Source organism: Lycorma delicatula, chromosome 4, assembly GCF_047948215.1.
Source record: "Lycorma delicatula isolate Av1 chromosome 4, ASM4794821v1, whole genome shotgun sequence".
NCBI classification, from domain to species: domain Eukaryota; kingdom Metazoa; phylum Arthropoda; class Insecta; order Hemiptera; family Fulgoridae; genus Lycorma; species Lycorma delicatula.
This window is the reverse complement of record NC_134458.1, coordinates 10,869,624-10,891,039: the sequence shown is the minus strand read 5'-3', so window position 1 is coordinate 10,891,039 and position 21,416 is coordinate 10,869,624. Positions and strand designations below refer to the sequence as shown.

The 21,416-nt window shown below is 37.3% G+C and overlaps 1 protein-coding gene across 2 annotated transcripts in view; it reads left to right on the top strand.

Moving 5' to 3' along the window:
• The first annotated feature begins 428 nt into the window (after positions 1-428).
• The window catches only part of LOC142323105 (sodium- and chloride-dependent taurine transporter-like), a 77,364-nt gene continuing 56,376 nt past the window's right edge, over positions 429-21,416 (top strand). Inside the window, exons 1-2 of one of the 2 annotated variants that reach the window (XM_075362294.1) lie at positions 429-739; positions 11,663-11,794. In XM_075362294.1, the coding sequence (XP_075218409.1) occupies positions 541-739; positions 11,663-11,794 (331 nt within the window). In that variant the 5' untranslated portion in view covers positions 429-540. The remainder of the gene's footprint in view (positions 740-11,662; positions 11,795-21,416) is intronic. The other variant, XM_075362295.1, reaches the window with a different exon arrangement.

The window sequence follows — 21,416 nt, the reverse complement described above, 5'->3', positions numbered from 1 at the left end:
TAAATTATTTTGAATTCCTGGAGTTACCACGTAAGTGCAATCCACAATTAATGAATAACTTTAGATTGCCTTTTGGTCATATGTAATGTTTCCTTAAGACTTAAACAATTTTTTTTTTAATTTGTGTTTAATTTATAATATTATTATTTGTTTTCAAAATACTAATTTCAAATTAAATCATGTTTTCACACCATTGTATCTCTTGTGGTACATTATTAATTTTAACATCTGTGTATTTTAACATCTTAATCAGGTATAAATTGAATTAACCACTGAAGGGGAAACCTTGTTGCTATTCCCCCTAATGATATAATCTGTGCTGCTTGAATTTAAACAGATTTTATTAGATTGTTTAAACTGTCATTGTCTGTCCTTCAACAACAATAATGAAATAATAGCATCACTGCATCTACAACTATTATGCATACTTCATCATACACTGTGTAGTAATTGTATTGCCTGTTTAGATGTTTTGTATCTTGGTAGGTGTTATTCATTGTTTTTGTTCATTGTTGATGTTTTTTTGTATTTGTCGATGAAATGGTCGATTATACTTGTGAAGAACAGTGCACAGAAATGAATGAAAATGGTTCACAGCTGAAGACTGAACCACAGAAGCAGTGTATAGAAAGAGAGAAATGGTCAAAAGGTATAGAATTTGTATTGTCAGGAATAGGGTTTGCAGTAGGGCTTGGTAATATATGGCGATTTCCTTACTTATGCTACAAAAATGGTGGAGGTAAGTTTCTGCTAATAGTGTCAATATTTTTCTATTAATATAGTATAGAGTTTGTGATTATGATGAAGAAATCCAGCTGTGTTGCAAAAAGTTTACTTTTCAGTTTTTTATGAATTCACAGTTTTGTTAATTATTAACTTTTTCATCACTGCAGTCCCCAAATTAAAAAAATTTAGTTACCTGGCTATTATGGTATAGAATATTATATTATAACTGGTCCACATTTTGAGTGTTCAGTTTTTGTATTTCAAAACATTTTGAAGTCCCTCAAGTTCAAAATGCAAAAAACTAGGGCACAGTTCTGTACCTCTATTTTGATGTTTGCTTATAATCTCTGGAACAGACTAACTTATAATTTTGAAATTTTGGTATGCTAACTCACATTATAGTGAGTTAATATTACTTAAGTTTTATGAAACTCAGACAGTGGAGGAGTATTTCTCCTTTAACTTATGATTAATTTTTTTATACAGGTGCATTTTGGTGAAACTTAATTTTACATTTTTAAAGACTTAATAGTTCTGTAAAAATATTTTTAAATTTCCCCTATCCCTATAACAAAAATAAGAAATCAGACATAAGACTGGGGTGTTCCCTATGACTATTATCTCAATAGTGCAATTGGTTGAAAAGTTTGCTAAGGCACTTCTAAAAATTATTATTAGTCTATAAAAAAATATGAAAAACCTTTCTCACTCCCATTTTAATTATTTTTCATTAGTTGAGCAAATTAAAAAATAATTAAGATGCTAAGTTTAATAATAATCTTCAAGTTATCTCTTGAAGAAGGATTCAACATTTTAAGCTGCTTGGAAAGAACAACAATATTGTTGCTAGCTTCTTTTTCTGTCAATATTCTTGATCTTCTTGAGTTTTCCTGTTCTTGGTCATCAAATTCCTGTTTTTCTGATGTTCACCTTTTTGTTGATTATTTTTTTTTACCCAGAATATGTTACATCTACTATCTATAATATGTTACATTTCTAAATCTGACACAATTTTAAGCATGACCAAAAGTCATAATTAGTACATTGTGTGATTTCTCTTGGTTACATTCATCTACTTTAGAAATCGGATTATAACTTGTGTTAAATTCATGGTATAACTTATAATGTTTAAAAATTATTAAAACAAAATTTTATAGCTATGTATTTGTGATTAGAAATTGATGTTTCTAACACAGAATGTTTAAAAATAATACCAAACTAGTATGTGGAGACCATTAAAAAAAAATTTATTTTATTTTAAGTGGCATTCACTGCTGGTCATTAGCCAGTAAAAGGTTCCAACAGCATATTGGAAAGTATCATTGGTATTTTTATCCTTATTTCACACCCATAAATTTCTGAATGAAAGCATGAAACTCCTTGAGACATTCCATATGTAGAATAATCAAACTTTGAAGAAAGGCAGTATACCGTCTTACCCAGGATCTATTAAATATTTGAAACTTTAGATACTGGAAAATTGATATTTCTTGCTATTTCTCATTCTATTTAAAATGTAATTTTATGACATTTTGGATTTCTTGGTAACATGATTCAATATTTATTTTTAGAATTTCTTCCTGTTCCTGAGTTGTAAATAATTATGAACATATATCATCATTGTAATTTATTTTTTAAGGAAGTGCACTTTTATGGATAAGTTACATCAGACCAAGGTAAAAGTGACCATAAAAAAGTGATCAACATTAAACAGCTCGTGTAGTGTTGATCATATTTGAGCTTAATGATGTTGCCTTCATGAAAGTCCACTCGTCAGTTAAAAAAAATAATAGCATTAATAAATATTTAAGGATTATATCATGAAAATTGTTCTGTAAAATTTGAGTAAACATTATACATTTTATATGTGTAACAACCTTTGTTTGTAGTAAACAGTAAATGTGTATTCTAAACCGAATTTTGTTTGATATTTGAACCAAAATTTGTCTTATGTTTTTTAGTTATTTCAGTCTAATATCAGTTTCTTGCTGATATATATATATATATATATATAGAAACTAATTTGATATTTTAAAATTATAATATGGACATAAAATAGCTTTACTTATGTTTGTAATTAAATTAAAATTTATATGAATTTTTCAAACAATAAACTAAACTTAATAAATGTAGCATGTTTAATAACTTGTTTCAAAACATTTTCTGTCGCTGTTGCTGCCATTTTCATTTATTAAAATAAACATTTCTGTTTAAACTTTAAAAAAGTTAAATTTTACATGAATTGTAGATAATTAAGTATCATGTATTAGTACACTTGTTCTCATCATACTCCAGTCAATTGTAACCTATGTCATTTTTTTTCATGGCAGAATATCACGGATGTACAAAAAAATTGTCTGATTGCTATGAAATGTTAAGGAAGATTTTACCAGTAGACATTTGTGATTAAAACACAATTGACTCTACAACCTACAAAGCCGAATATTATAGACTAACAATTTGTGTGTTACGCTGATGCTTTTAAGAGATATTACATTTCATCAGCATTACTTAAGATGTTTGTCACAATATATGCTTTTGATAAATCTGATACACAAATGGAAGTGTGAAAATTGCAACTTTTATAAATTATAATTATACATTGCATTGAAATGGACAAACTACCAGTAAAGATTCTGATTATTAGATATAGCTACCTCTAGAATATACTATTTTAGACAGTTTTATTAAAATTACACTGGTATGTTAAATTATAAGAAACTTTAATCAGAAACCCTATCAGAAAAAAAAATCTTATTTTTTTCAGAAAGAAATCATGATTTTTTTACTAATTTCTGGTTATTTAAATCACTTTGTACTGAAAAGAGACAATAACTATGAAGGATATTTAATTTAATTTTACAATAAACATTATAATAATTATATCATGCTCAGGATTTCAATTAGAAAAAAATGTCCTATTCTGAAAAATTATTTACAGAAAGTTGAATATGAACAGAAGCCATATAGCTTAATAGACAAAAAATAAATAAAATTTTTAATCCTAACCATTAAATTGAATTTTTAGAAATATTTTAACACATTTATCATTATTTCCGTTTCCCTACTGAGTTACTGTATATTATACCACATAGGGTATATAATTTATATATATAGTGCCTAATGTGGCGGTGTGTATTGTTTACCACAGAAAGAAGTATATAATTTATTGTATTACACTATTCATATGACTACATTCTTTCATATGACTGTGACACATGTAAAACATATGAGATACAAGTGACAATTGAATATTTTTTTCCGTTATACATAGCCATATTCCTTGAAATAAACAGAGTGAAGGTGTCACTTGTAGGGCTAAATATAAACTGCATTTCACTGGGCTTTGCATGCCGATATGTGACTATATACTTGACTCAGTGAAGAAGGCAAAGGGGAAACTGTTTGATCCTAAAATTCCTTAGTAAGCCTTGCAATTATTCTTGGGAATGATATGGAATTTTTGGGCAATTGCTGTCTCTCGTCAGATTGCTTACAAATCAATAATAATTATTTTTGTCTTCAGTCATTCGACTAGTTTGATGCAGCTGTGCAAGATTCCCTATCTAGCACCAGTCGTTTCATTTTAGTATACCTCCTACATCCTTAGAAATTTGTTTTACATTTTCCAAACATTGCCTACCTGCATATTTTTCCCATCTACGTGCCCCAATATTAAAGTGACTATTCCAGGATGCCTTAATATGTGGCATATAAGTCTGTCTCTTCTTTTAACTCTATTTTTCCAAATGCTTCTTTCTTCATCAATTTGCCGTAGCACCTTTTTATTTGTCACTTTATCCACCCACCTGATTTTTAACATTCACCTATAGCACCACATTTCAAAAGCTGCTAATTTTTTCTTCTCAGGTACTCTGATCGATGAAGTTTCACATCCATATAAAGCTACACTCCAAACATATACTTTCAAAAATGTTTTCCTGATGTTTAATTAATTTTTGATGTAAACAAATTATTTATATGACTGAAAGCTTGTTTTTTCTGTGCTATTCAGCACTTTATATTGCTCCTGCTTCGTCCATTTTTTGTAATCTTACTTCCCAAATAACAAAATTCTTCTACCTCCGTAATCTCTTCTCTTCCTATTTATATGTTCAGTGGTCCATCTACAATATTTCTGCTACATTTCATTACTTTTGTTTTGTTCTAGTTTATTTTCATGCGGTAGTTCTTGCGTAGGACATTATCCATGCCATTCATTGTTTCTTCTAAATCTTTTTTATTCACAGCTAGAATTACCATATCATCAGCAAATCATTGCTTCTTTATCTTTTCACCTTGCACTGTTACTTTGGATCTAAATTTTTCTTTAATGTCATTAACTGCTTGTTCTATGTAAAGATTAAAAATTAATATCCTTATTAGATTCCCTTTTTTACTATGGTTTCTTTCTTATGTTCTTCAATTATTACTGTTGCAGTTTCATTCTTGTAAATGTTAGCAATTGTTCTTCTATTTCTATACTTGAATCCTAAATTTTTTTAAATGCTGAAAACTTTATTCCAGTGTATGTTATCAAATGCCTTTTCTAAGTCTATAAATGCCAAGTATGTTGGTTCGTTTTTCTTTAATCTTCCTTCTACTATTAATCTGAGTGCTAAAATTGCTTTCTGTTTCTATACTTTTCCTGAAACCAAATTGGTCTTCTCCTAACACTTCTTCCACCCTCCTCTCAATTCATCTGTACAGAATTCTAGTTCAGATTTTTGAAGCTTGAGTAGTTAAGCTAATTGTTCTGTATTCTTCACATTTATCTCCTCCAGCTTTCTTTGGTATCATGACAATAACACTTTTTGAAGTTGACGGAACTTCCCCTTTTTCATAAATATTACACACCAGTTTGTATAATCCATCGCTTCCTAACCTGCATTGCGTAGTAATTCTGCAGGTTTCCCATCTATCCCAGGAGTCTTTCTGCCATTCAAATCTTTTAATGCTCTCTTAAATTCAGATCTCAATATTGTATCTCCCTTTTCATCCTCTTCGACTTCCTCTATAACACCAGTTTATAATTTATTTCCTCTGTATAACTCTTCAATATATTCTACCCACCTGTCAATCTTTTCTTTCGTATTCTTTACTGATTACTTCTTTACTAGTCCTCCTCAAAAATCTTCTTTACTCCCTTTTCCTTAAGCTTCTCTAAATTCCACCAATTCATCTGACACCTTTTCTTCAGATTTTTAAACCCTGGTCTACATTTCATTATCATTAAATTATGGTGTCATCAATGAATGCTCCAAGGTAAGCTTTGCAGTCAACGAGTTGATTTCTAAATCTTTGCTTAACCATGATATAATCTATCTGATACCTTGCAGTAACACCTGGCTTTGTCGATGTGTATATTCTGTTATGATTTTTAAACTTTGTGTTGGCAATTACTAAATTATACTTTGTGCAATACTCAGTAAGTTGGTTTCCTCTTTCATTTCTTTTGCCCAGCCTGTACACACCCACAATATTTCCTTCCTTGCCTTTTCCGATGCTTGCATCCAATCTCCAACTATTATTAAATTTTCATTCCCTTCTATGTCTTTAATTGCTTTGTAAATTTCTTCATATACACACTCTACCTCATCATCATCATCATTGAAACTTGTAGGCATATAGACATTAACAATCATTGTTGGCTTAGGTTTTGATTTTATCCTTATTATATCCCGATCTTCTTGTTCATTACGAAACCTTCTCCTGTCTGTCCTTTATTTGAAGCTGAGTTAATTATTCTAAAATCACCTGACTAAAAGTCGTTTTCCTCTTCCCACTGAACCTCGCTAATTCCTACTACATCTACATTTAACCTATCCATTTTGGTCTTTAAATTTTCTAACCTACCAGCCATTTTTAGATTTCTAACATTCCACGCTCCGACTCATAGAATGTTAATTTTTAATTTTCTGGTGACCCCTTCCTTAGTAGTCCCCACCCAGAGATATGAATGGGAACTAATTTATCTCCAGAATATTTTACGAAGGAAAGCGCCTCTATGTTTGTTACATGAAAATCCAGAGAGCTACATTTTCTTGGAAAAAAAACAGCTGTAGTTTTTCATTGTTTTCAGCTGCGCAGTATTCAGAAGATTGAGTGATGTTGATATGGTCGTTTAATTCCTCCTGACCTATGCCCTTAAAAACTACTGAAAGAGCTGCTGCCCTCTTTCAGGAATCATTTCTTAGTCTGGCTTTCAACAGATACCTCTCTGATATGGTTGCACCTTCAGTCCAGCTACCCTGTATCACTGAGCAATCAAGCCCCCTCACCAATGGCAAGGTCTCATGATTCATAGGAGCAATATAATAATAACAAAATGTATATTTCAGAATGAAGATAATTACATAAAAATACATAAACAACATTTATAGACATGATCATGAACTATGGACTGCCTGTCAGTTGAGTTCTAGTATTTGATAAGTCTACTAAAAACAAACACAAGATTATAATTATCTAATGACAATATATATATATATATATATATATATATACATAAAGGACGCAAAGTAATAAATAATCAAATTCCCAGAAGTAAACCAAAACCTACTACCATTAATGGCTAAATGAAAATAAAAAAATAACTATACATAATAAAAAACAAAAGTAATAATCAGTGGAATACAACACATACAAAATAACTATCAATCCGCACCCATGTTAATGAACATAAATTTGATTAATGTAGTTTGATTATTACCTTACCTTTAAACTATATATTTCAGTGCAGTGGAACTCAGCGATATATGCTTTACCTTAAATTCGAAGTACTCTGGGTAGCACACCCACACACATACCTCCATATTTGACTTTTAAGTATTTAATTCAGCAACTATACTGCATCTGTAAGACCAAACACACCTACTAAATCCTATCAGCTTTTTCCAATCCCTTCCATTAAGTTGATTAATTATCTGTTATTCCCCTTTTAAAACACTGTTGCCCAGTCTAGTCTTATATACACTAATATCGGGCACCTTCTGATAAAATGTGACATTTCTTCTTCCTCCACCCAAATTCCAAAATGTGCATAACCACTGCCCGCCCTCCCTACCTGGACTTTTATTTAATCCCTATTGTTCTAAATATTTCCAAAATTTCGTTCCTGCTAAAATTACCAGTAAAATAATTACGATCTTCGAGTACATGATCCAGACAATGATAAATATTGTGAAATAATGAATTTTCCGCATTCCATTTCCCATCCGTTTCTCCCTTAAATCCTTCTTCATGCATTCATTCACACCATTCAGCGGTACATTCCAATCACACGTGCCATCCACATACTTGCTAAACTCACAGCCATACCTTTCTGTCATTGACTTCCACACTCCATACCATCCAATATTCTACTCGATAACTTTAATAGCTAGTTTACGCGGCCAATGATCTCCTTTTAAGTCTAATATATTTATAATTCATACTAAAAGTAAAATTAAATAAATTAATTTTATCTGTTTCCAAGTACCGGTGTATTACATAATTAGGAGTGGACTGCGGTAAATAGAATGACTTTTTAATAAAAAAACCTTATTTAAACCTCTAATTCATCAAACATATAATAACCCCAAACCTGTCCCCCTGTATGTTACCACCGCCCTCATTACTGCTTCAAAAATGCCTAGTTTACTTTTCACCGGTATTTCGTTGTTAGCCAAAAAACTGTGCCACATATTATTCAAACTATATTTGGCTACACTCTTGGCAAGGACGCCACTAGCATCAGATCATCAGTATACAACAGTCCTTTAATACTAAGATCATCGATCCAAACGCCCTCTCCGATACAATCCATAAGATCATTGATAAACAACGAGAACAAAGGAGGTGACAATAAACATCCCTGTTTTAAGCTGCTAAATGTACTAAACTCTTCAATTAAACCGTCAGAACATCACACAAATGCATGTGTATTTTTATATAATTCTCCAATAATCCTACAAAACTTGTAAGACAAACCCGTTTCATACAACTTATATAGTAGCGCCGATCTATTGATGCTATCACAGGCAGCCCTAAAATCGACAAACAGTACACCTTTTTCTCCCTATTTTTAAGTTTGAAATTAATTAAAATAAGCAGATTAAATATATTGTTTATAGTAAAATAGCCTTTCCTGAAACCAGCTTGAGACTCATTTAAAATATTATTGTCTCCTAACCACTTTATTAGTCTGTGTAATAAAATAACCGAAAATAGTTTCGCTATTGTGTTAATAAATGAAATACCTCTGTAATTGTTAAAAGTAGATGTAGATCTCCTTTTTTATGAATTGGGAATATAATTCCTTCTGAAAAATTACTGGGCGCTTAACTGGTCTCTAAAAAAATTTAACCAATATTTTATTGAAATCCTTTGATGCAGCTTTGTAAAATTCAAAGGGAATCCATTTGTAACCGGGGCTTTATTTTCTTTTGCTTTCTGTAAGACAACATTTAATTCTACCTCATCGATTGGAGAGTCCAAAGTTTCGTCCATCCTAAACAGTAACGCATATGTGACTGGAACAGCCCCCTAACCACAAATAATAGACAACGAAAGTGCTGCACCCATTCACTTGCTGTAATTTTCCCCATACATTTAAATCCCCTCTTTTGAAATATTTTAACTATTTCCCAAAAGTCCCGTCAATCTCGAACTCTTAGAAATTTTTTCCTTACCGCTAAAAAAATCAGATTTTTTTTATTACAGAGACTATGGTAATTCTTTCTTCCAAATAAATAAGGTGCACTTGTTCTCTATTAAGTTGTCTATATAAATTTAAACAAGCAAAACATTTTTTCCTAGCCCTAAGACATTCCCAGTCAAACCATTTCTGCCCACCGGGTTCTTTAATATTTCCTCTATTTGGCAGATTTTCTCCAGCCGTCTAATAAATCATACCTACAAATTTTTCCCTATCCTGATCACTTTTGCCAGACAAAGCCACGTCCCGTGTTATATTTTCCAGTGCATGTTTGTACATCTCTGTCCCCATCGCAGACCACCCCACCTTTGGTAACAGAGACAAAAAACAATTATCATATTTAAATGGTTGCTGCCATTGTACTCTCACCTCAATGGGCATGTGATCCGAGAAATCTGTGGAAATAACTTGAAAATTGTTTACTGTACTTAACAACTTTGTTGATATGCAACATAAATCTACAACTGAATTTCCCATTCCCCCAATAAAAGTCCATTCACCCTTCTTATCACTTCCTGTTCTCCCATTCATCGCACACAGATCAAGCCTCTCACTCAATTCAATCACTTTCTGCCCCCGAGCATTAACCATCTCATCCTTAGAACAACTAATTGCATTTACATAACATTCACTCTCCAATATTTCACCTGGCGGTACCTGTTGATATCCTATTGTGATATTAAAATCTCCTAATAGGACAAAGTAACAATTTTCACCAGTGTTTTCCATAAAGCTCCATAATCTAAAATCAACATCCCATGTCTTACTGCTGTTTAAGTAAACTGGAATTACGTAAACACAAATATCATCCCATTTTACTGTCATAGCTAACATCCCCACAGCTTGAAAAAACTACAGTTTAAACCCTGCAAATTAGATCTATAGGCTAGCATAATTCCACCTTCAGACCTTCCATAATTCGAACTACTAACTGATGGAACCTATACAACTTTATACTCCTGAAACAAATTTTCAAATCGCTCAGCTTTCTCATTATCCACCCGATTCTAATTCAAACAAACAATATCATACTAATATATTGTTTCCCTTGTTTGCTCATTGATTTTTTAACAATTTCCCCAGTCATAATTAAACATCTCCTTAAATTTTGCCACACCATCTTTCGATCCGCACATCCAACTGTTCGTCGCCGTCCAAGTAAACTTTTGACCCTCCACAATCAGCTGGTCCACATTAATAATCATGTTCTTCTTGCCCACCGTTTAATATCTTCAATTCGAATCGCCACAAACTTTCCCCTTTTTTCCCTAGTTTCCCAACAAAAGTCCTTGTGTACTATCATGCTAGTTCCTTTTAATCTCTTTGTTTTTTAATACACATTCAATATCGCTATCAAATGGCAAATGCGCAATAATGGGAGCATTATCCTTTTTTTACCAAGTGTACGGTCCCAATTAATCATTACTTGCAGATTTATTTGTAACACATCCCAGCAAAAGTCCCTCAGAATCACACGGCAATCCACATCGGAATTAAATTTCAACCCTTTGAATATTAAATTATTATGGCGAGCCCGGTAATTATCAAGCCGGATCAAAATTTTGACGTTCAAAATCTGCAATGCTTTCAACGATCTATTTTCCTCCGCGAGATCTCGAATCGCAGCTGATACTCAAAATATCTTCTTTTGTTGCCAGCTTGGCCAAGTTTTCATCGAAGAATTTCTTCATCGTTGTTTTCATGCCTTGAAGCAGATTTACATTTTCAAATCCTGGGATTTGTTTTCCTGCTTAGTCCTCCTCGTCAGACAAATTAAATGAACGATCCTGTTTCCCTTTTGTGAATGTGGCGTTACAAGTTTATCTATAATTTAAACAAACACAAACACTGCAAAGAAACACTGACCACTTGGAACACACAGTTTAAAATATTATAAATAATATTTTATTTAACAATTTAATGTTTTATAAAATAAAAGAAACTGATTTGTCATAAGGAGTGTGTCAGATTTAATAAAATAAGCAGAAGATATTATTATAAATCATAAGCAAAACACAGTTAGTCATAACAACACGTCTATCAACAAGAGAAGCTGAAAAACAAGCGCACAGCAGCACGCCCTTACTCCATCAGTCTAGAACTTAACTCTACAAATCAATACTTCAAATACATATATATATATATAATTTCTGTAATATAATATTTATATAATGTTTCATTGTAATTATTAATAATTTGGCCAATTTCTTTTATGTTGTGATCATTTTTATTGGTCAGGTGCATTCTTACTTCCTTACTTTATCTGTTTAATTACCGGAGGAATTCCAATATTCTTTCTTGAGGTTGGTCTTGGTCAGTTTATGAGTGAAGGTGGGATTACAGCGTGGAATATATGTCCAGCATTTAGAGGTATTGTTTTAAAATAAGACCTATATATTTTACAACTAATGTTACAGATTAGTAACTGAACACAAAATACTATTAAAGATATTATAGCTTTAGTACAGAAAGTGAGTAGCTAAATTAATATTTATATACGAGGTGAGCACAATTTAGATTTACGTCTTTTGTTGTTACTGTAAGTGGTAATTCAAGGTCAAAGCTTTAGTAAATTATCCTATTAGTGAGCAGAGTTTATACGCAATTTAATATAATGTTATTTATTTTTGTATGAAGTATAAAGATGTGCAAGACTTATTCAATACCTGCAATGATGAGATTGACACAGAAGCAACTGCTTTCCAGGAATATTTTAGTTTTCAATGTCTAAATAAGTATAATTGCAAATCTAATTACTTAACTGTTATACCCTTTTTTATAAATTTATATTGTAGCCCTATACATTATTTTTGTATTTGAGGGCAAATCCACAAAAGTAATGATTTTGAGTAATAAATGAATAAAATTGTAAACATTGTTATGAAATACTAATTTAGATTTTTTATGTAATATTTTTTCAAAAGAAAAAATAATTTTTATTTTTATTAGAGCTGTAGTACCTTTCTGTGATATTAAACATTCGTTTTTTTAAAGTTTTTATTATTTATTTAGTAATTTCAATATTTCAATCTATATTTTATGAGTAATGTGAATTTATTTTCACTTTTATTTCTTTGCACATTCTTATTTTAGTCCATGAAAAATCACTCTGTTGATCTGATTGCTTTTTCCAATATGTATCGAGGGACATCTGCATCGGTAAAGTTCACCCCAAGATAGTTTTATGTGTTTATGCCTTCAGAAAGAAGACAACGGACACCTGCAGCTACCACGTCGCCCTCAGGAACTAAGCTAGAAGCCTAACTGCAGAATGAAGATCCCATGCCTAGCACTAACTATTAATGAGCCAACTTACCGAATGTCTCAGATCCGAGAAACTACCACTTCAACAAAACTTCCCACTAACGTTTTTACACAGCGAAATTTGGTCCTAACTCCCTTAAAGAACCCCGCTTAATAACTCAATGAGTTCAAACTATCTGACTCCGCTTCGGTCTGCCCGGGAGAGGAGAACGAACGCCTACTACCACGCAGCTTCATCGCGGAGTCCCGCATGACATTCACCATCTTTCGTAACCGCCGTCGAAACACCACTGCCTACCACCGAAGCGGCACATAGCCACGTCCCGCCGACAGTGTCGTATGCTCACAAAACGCCCTCGTCGGAGCGCGACCGCACCTCCCGGGACAAGGATAACCATGCCCGTTGGCAGCGGCCGCAACTCCGCCGACAGCTTTATTCCAACACAAAATAGCACCAATTAGATCTAACCGAGGCACGCTGCCTTAAGCGCCTACCTTCGGCCAGTCAACTGCCCAGGCGGTCCCTAGCCACCCAGGTTCCTATCACCTACTAAATCCCTTCGGCAGTCCTGCTCAGGGCGAGGATGCGAAGGAAGCCAGCAACTATAGTCCACTCTCTACGAGTCCTCCAGTTGACTCGTAGATCCAAAACAGAATTTACTCTCTCGAGTTCCCTAGTAACTCTGGTACGCTCAGCTTCGTACCTGGGACATATGTGTAGGACATGGTCCACGGTGTCATCCACCCTACAGTCCGGACAGAAGCCGGAATCGACCAACCTAAACCTAGCCAATTTATCCCTAAAGGCAACATGTCCGGAAAGGAACTGTGTCTTGTGCCGATTGGGGGATACCCAGCTAACCGCTCGCAACTCTCTAACATTGGGAAATATACTATGCGTATAACGACCTGTTGAAGAATCGTTCCACCTATCTTGCCAAGAGTCAGAACCTTGGTCTTCGATCTCACGTATACGCCCTGAAGTAAGAAGGCGTATTTGCAACATATCGCTGACTACGTTTTGTAGCCGAAATATCCAAAGGTTTGATGCCTGCGATCTACTGCCTCTCGCGAGACAGTCCTGTAACCGCCGACAACCTCTAATAAAAGAAGACGCTGAGCTCTTAATAGAATGCCCCTATAACATTGGTACCTCATACGATGAGCCCAGACGGGCGCAGCGTACATAATGGCCTCGCAAACACCTTGTAAAGAATCCGCATGGTACGGAAATTCAACCCCCAATCGGGGTGGACTACTCTACGGACGCCGAAGAAAGCATCAACTGCCTTCTTCGCCACATACTGCAGGTGCTCCTTGAAGAGAAGCCTCTCATCAAGGATAACACCCAGATACTTCTGAAGAGTGACATACCTTGTTGAACGGCCGTCCATCACAACCCGCGGGTGGCGAGTTGCAGCTAGCCGGCCCTTCAAAAACATCATAGTGGTTTTCTCTGCACTGAAAACCATCTTATGCTGAAGACTCCACAACCGCAAAACCCTACATGCCTGTGCCGCTCTAAGCTCAATCTCAGCACGCGAACCGCCCTCGACCAGCAGCAGCCCATCGTCGGCGTAAGCCACAACGCGACAGCCACTGGGCAAACGCAGCCGCATGAGAGAGTCGAACTCGATGGTCCAGACGAGTGGACCTAATACACTGCCCTGTGGACATCCTTTAAACAGGGCCTTTCTGACTTGCGAACTGCCGTCACGAAGGACAACAGTTCTATCGCTGAAATAACTCGAGAGAGTGCTAATTTCATTCCGCGTGCAACCACCCTTCTGCAATTAAAACAAGGCAGAGGGGCACCACAAGTTATTAAATGCCCCGGATATGTCCAAGAAGACACCGGGTACATATTTGCACTCACTGCCTGAAGCCAAATCCAGGACCCTAAGAATCGCGTCCTCTGTACACTTGCCGGGTCTAAAGCCATACTGGTCGTCCATCAGCATGTGATTTGAAGTCAACCTACTATTTATGCGGAGGTAGAGTACCTTTTCGAAAACCTTTCCAACAACTGGCAAGAGCGTCAGAGGACGGTAAGAAGAACTGACGGTGGGGTCCTTGTCGCCACCCTTGAATAACAGCTTCAAAATACCACGCTTCCAGCAAGCCGGGAAATACCCGGCGAATAAACGCCTATTGAACACCCTAGTCAACGGACCGAGGCAGGGTGCGAACAAGGAGCTCCACCGTAATACCATCAAAACCGGGGGCTTTGTTCGTAGCCAGGCTATAGATTACTTGACGGTCTTCCGCCTCAGTAATCTCCGAAGACACAGAGTCTGTGTCAAAACCTACAACCGCCGCTCGAACTCTTCGATGATACGAGGCATACCAACCTCGGTATCATTGGGGAGCAGATCGTCCATCAGAAGAGATAGAACACGATCTTTCTCAACTACAACGCCGTCTTGGGTTGAGAGAGCCGATCGAAGATTGTCCTTTTTCCGCTTGTGACCAAGTACTCGATAAACAACACCCCAAGGGTCTTTATTCCCCTGCTCTTGAACAAAAGAGCGCCAGGAATCCCGCTTCGAAGTCCTAATACTATGATAATACTCGTTCCTTTTCTGACGATACTCCGCAAACAGAACCGTGCGCCGGTCAGGATCACGCGCACGCTGTGCGGCTCTCCTGAGTCGGCCCACGGCCTGCTTTATCGCAGTCAAGTCCCGAGTCCACCAACCAGCTACTCTCTCTCGACCCGTGCTCCGGGGGATAGAGAGTTCTGCGGCTTCAACCACCGCAGAAGAAAAATTCTCGGCCAGGTTATCTAGAGGGACCTCGTCCAGGGTACGAGTGAACACCCGCATCCTGGCCGCAAGAATGTTAGAAAACTTGGGCCAATCCGTCCGCCTGTGCAAGAAGCGCCCCTGCTGAACAGGAGCGTCCGCCCTAAAGACATCGCGCAGCCCACCTATCCAATCAAAAACTATGAGCCGATGGTCGCTTTCGCAATCATCGACTACCGACCAATTTCCTACCAGGGATATCCTTACCAATGGTAACATCAATGTTGGTACCATGGAGGGCCCTCCGCAATCCTACTGCGCCGGCGAAAGTAGCCAACTCGCCGGCGACATTGAATACTTGAAATCGGTGCTGCGCGATGAAGCCTTCTAGAAGTTCACCGCCGTCGTCTGTGATCCCACCGTGCCAAAGAAGCGATTTGGCGTTCGCATCAACTCCTATAAGAATAGGACGACCCGCTGTCAGCCTGATAATTCTATCCCATTTTTCCAAGTGTAAGTCAGTGGGATCTCTGTACTGAAAGTACGAACTAACCACAACTAGGTCGAAACCATCCACAGCAAGCTTAACAACGACGTGATGCGTGTCAGAGGCTTGCCGTATAAAGACTCTATCTATGGACTTCTTGCACAGCACGGCGGATTTGCTTTCGCCAACATGGTACTTATTCCAGCCTGAAAAACCTGGCAGGTCACCCTTGACAACGTACGGGTGTTGCAGAAGTAAAACATCGAGGCTCCGCTTTTCAGCGACGTTACCTAATTCTACTTGGACCGCATAGGCACGCTGGGCATTGAGTTGGCCGAACCTAACCATCGAGCGAATTGAAGTAGACCTCAACCGCTCTTAAATAACTACCACATTCCCTATTGTTGATGGAATGCCTATGATTCTTACGTAACCGCTTGCAGTTAACGCAATTCGGAGCCTCTTTCTTTTGCGGACAATCGTCACGCTTGTGGCCCTCTTCACCACAATGCGCGCAGACCGACGCATACTTACAAAACTTGGCCCTGTGGCCAAACCTACAACATTTGAAGCACCTCTGCACGTCAAGGTATTCCTTGACGCGACAAGAGGCAAAATCAACGAAGACTCTACCCTCCGACACAAACTTCTGGTGGAGACCAGCACCCAATTCAAATACTCTGTGATACCGAGAGCATCACACGTTCCAGTCTTGAAGACTAGCCTGCACTACTCTTTGAACGAGGCCTCGTCCAAATCAGTATTCTGGTCCCGAATGAGAGACAGAACTTCTTCATCAGAGAGACTCCGCTCGATGTCACATATTATGACCCGGGGCTTCCTCAACCGCTTGGGGTCCACCTTAACCTCAAGCTTTTGTACCGCTGGAGAGTCCTTGATGACTTGGACCGTCTCCTTATTGTCCGCAACAACAACTAACCCTTTGCTGGTCTCCCTAATATCTCGAATCCTAAGCCGATTCCGGTCACCACGAAGGGCTTCCCGGAAATCGCGCTTCAAGTCTTGACTCGTGGTCTTCGAGCCCTCCGCCTTGTTTACAAAAATAACCTCCGGCTTCTTTGCCGCCTTGCTGGCTTCGCGTTTGGTTTTCAGGACCTCAGCGTAGCGCCTGGGCTGCGCTGGAGCCTGAACAACCACCTTAGGAGCCTTGACCTTTTGGGGCTTGGAGGCCAAGGCCTCGAAACCCTCACTTACCGCCTTGAAAGCTTTCCTCAACTTGCCAAGTCGAGGGAGAATTGTTTTCCTCGCCCCCGAACTGACTCCGCCGGGAAGCGTTAGAAAATCAACCAAGTAGTCCAGGAGGACCTGGACTTTCAACAACAGGGCAGAACTGCCAGGTCTGCCCTTAGAATTCTTAAATGCCTCAACTACAGGGGAGGACCGCACCTGGGTGGGTGCCCCTGTATCCATCGCTTCGCTTACCTCATCCTCTGAGGAGCTAGTCGACGGAACTGGCGCTGGTTTTCTCTTCCGCCTGGACTTCTTGACCTCTTGGAACTCCGACATGGCCGAAGATTCCCTAAGTCCTAACGAATTAACGAAAATCTCGCTGTCTTCCTCCTACTGGTCTAAGTTGGGCAAGCCCACAAGTGACAACTACCCGCAGCGAGTACGGGCAGCCGGAGACCCTTACGTTCTCCTGTCACGCTTTGTACCTTTAGCCGCTACTGGATCGATTGATTGAATCACTAGACGTGCAACAAAAAACCACAGATTACTGCCCTCGCTCTGATAAGAGCGCAGAAGGGCTAGAAGGCGCGGCCTTTTTCTGTTACAGGGGCTAACGACCAACAGTCGTTGCCACCCTTTCGCCCCGATGAGGCAGTTACACGCCGAATAAATCTACGCTTGCCACTCCGTAGAAAGACACAAATGAGTGCCTTAAAATTGTGCAATGCGAACACAGCCTCAACCAGTTAGCCTCGATACTGTCGGCGGTACACACTCAACCGACAGCCAAGAAACACTGACAAAAAGTATATATTCGCACTAGCCACTCAGCGCACAAGGGACCAGAGTGGCCAAATATAATAACAGAAAGAATCCAGAAGTGGCTCTAAAAGGAATCATTTTTCTGAAGCTAACAGATCCGTTTAACAGTCGTTCTTTGTAATACTGCCCGCTGACACCTACACCAAATTTTGTTCCATGAAAAGAATTACCAGATCAGAGTTGTAATTCATGGGAAAATGTAAGGACTCGGATGATAATTCTCATGTTTCAACTTGGGTCTGGTTCTGCAGGTCAAGAGGATACGAGTATAAATACTCCTAGACCAACGAGTTAAGATCAGTATTCTGCGAGGATTATTAAACGAGTTTTGAAGAGGCGAGTATAAGCGTATGAGTTCGACGCGATTGTAAGATGGCGTTATCTGTCAACGTGTAGTAATGCAAGGTAGTATTCGAGGTGACATCATAAGCATTCCAGTGTGGATAGTGAAAGAACTTTTGACTAATCTAATCTTCATAGTACGTAATACAGTACCAGTTATTAAAGATGTAAATATTAGCTTGTCATTATATTGTCTTTTGACAATTGAACTGAATTCTGGTTATGATTTGACTACCAGTAAGTGAATCCTGACCTTACTTTAAATTCTATTTTGTACGAAATCATTGTTTATTATTATTGACATTTATTTTTTTTTGTGTGTTTTACGGGCATCGACTGCTAAGGTCATTAGCCCTCGTCACATTCTTAAAAAGAGGTTAGTATCACTATCAGGGTCATCATATGTAAGGGTATAAAGGGCCCTTACATTTTTATTTAAAAGTACAAAGTACACAAAAACATTAATCCACAACAATAAACAAACAACACTTATGGGGTGTAAAGGGCCCCGATCTTAAAATTTGAGATAATATCCCAAAGAACATAAATGGAAGATAAGTCTTTACAATACCATTATCTCCTTCTACCTGTCTCATTTATTTATTTATTTATTTAAGCACCCTCGGGGCGACCAGAACCGCCATTAAGGAGCATATCAGTCGCCCCAGGATGCCGTGGCAGTTGACTCCCCCCGATAAACAGTCCCGTAGGACGTAACCCATCGGGGTCCTCCCAGCGTCATAAGAGCAATCTGACCACCTGTTCAGGACGGCCAAAAAGCCCCTCGGCGGGGAGGCTGCCCTTCCCGGTCATAACCTACTTGGCTACAGGCACGCATTGCGCTTACCCATAGCCTCACGCCCTCAGTCCACCCTTGAGGGTCCCCCATGCCATCATTGGACACACCCCGACTCACTGCATGCAGGCGAGCCAGGGCGGCCTAGGAAAGAGGGCTACCTCCTGTCATTATACTTGTTTTATTGCCACGTTTCGAAACTCCCTTATATATATAAAACTACCCCTTAGAATTTGTTTAACACAGCTTTAAATTTTTCACTTTTACAAACTTTTAAGAACTCCACTGGCCTGTAAATAAGCAACTATTTTTTCTTCATTTCCATTACCCAAATCAGCAGCAATATCATTTCTTAGCCGGAACCTCTTTCTGAGGTCCTCATATATGGTACACTCTTCCATTAGATGCTTAATTTTAAGGGTTTTATTACAAACACCGCACATTGGTCTCTCTGCGTCGGTTAACAAATATGAATTTGTTATTTGCGTGTGACCGATTCTAAGTCTGGTCACAGCAACTTGCTCTCGGCGAGTCAACTTCACGTCGCTCTTCCATTTATACGGAGAAGTTTTGATTGAGTTTAATTTTGTATTTAAACTCCTCCAATCAGTATTCCACTTGTTTCTTATTATGTTAGTTAGACAGTTTTTAACATCTGCCACCCTTACAGGAATTGCATCCAAGTTATCGCCGACTGTTGCCTTTCTGGCAGCTTCGTCTGAGTTTAATTTTGTATTTAAACTCCTCCAATCAGTATTCCACTTGTTTCTTATTATGTTAGACAGTTTTTAACCTCTGCCACCCTTACAGGAATTGCATCCAAATCATCGTCGCAGACTGTTGCCTTTCTGGCAGCTTCGTCTGCGCTTTCATTACCTGCAATACCAGCATGCCCTGGAGTCCATAAAAATACACATCGCGTCCTCGTTGATTTAGAACGTACAAAATGGACAGGATGTTTGCAATTAGGACATCCTAAATGTTCTTGTTCCGAATTGCAACAAGTGCACTTAAAGAATCGGAACAGAAGTTGTTTTTTCTTACGCCAGTCTCGAATGTAGCTTTCATCTACGTCAAATCTTCTTCTTGCCGCCAGATTTTCAAGTTTTTCAGCCTCTTCTATAACGCGCAGTTTTTCATTTACTGTAAAAGATCGTAGACGCTGTTCTTTTGTACTCATTTTAATGCCATAAATAAAATAAATCACCGTATTGAACTTTACAAGATAAACTAAAAAGTTAAATGCACATAACCATCCACATATGCAAACAATACAATGACTATGGCAAATAGACAAGACGACGATGGATAACTGTACTGTCATTAGAACTGGATGCAGCCTATACAGAATTAATCAGTTTTATAAAAATACCGTAACTTCGTTCCTAACGATAATATGAACAGGATGTTAATAATTAAGGATTTATTCTATATAAGCGGCATCCGGTATTGATAAAGGAAAGCCTAATGTAACTATACTTATTTGATTGAATTTAGGTACTTTTAAGAAAACGGTTACTTTGTATAAATTATCATGGCTAAAGCTATGTTTCAAGTAAGCCCCACGCCATTATTTTTTCTCTCCAATTCCAAGAAAAAAAGTCCGGGGGATACTCGAAAAAATACGGTAATCAGATTAGAAAAGCCAATAAAAATTAAACCAATGAACAAGACATTCCCTATTCCGTATCTCAGATTACATTATCATTTAACGCCCTCGCAGGTTACTTCGGTAATAATATAATCTGAGGAGAAAAGCCAATTAAAATTAGAGCAATGAACAAGACATTCCCTCTTCCGTATCTAAGATTAAGTTATCATTTAACGCCCTCGCAGGATACTACGGTAACAATATAATCAGAATAGAAAGGCCGATAAAAATTAGACCAATGAACAAGACTTGTCCTTTCAGTATCTCAGATTACAGTTATAATTTAACACGCTCGCCGGTTACTGCAGTAACAATATAATCAGAATAGAAAAGCCAAAAAAAATTAAACCAATAAAGAAGACATTCCCTCTTCCGTATCTCAGATTACATTTATCATTTAACGCCCTCGCCGGTTGCTACAGTAACAATATACCGTATTTATTAGAGAATTTCCGGCCTCCGAATAAGTCCCCCACCACGATTTTCGGGACGAAAATCTAAAAAAAAAATCGAGTTTATACCAGTATTTTAAAGTGCAACAGATACGATAAAAAATACGAAAATATTCAGAAAATAAAGCATTTAATTCGTTAATATAAATTACAATATTAATATTACATTAATAATTAATTACCGTAGGTACTGGTTTAATTCAGAATCAGTAGGCCTGTAAAACGAAAAGAAAGTATTATGTT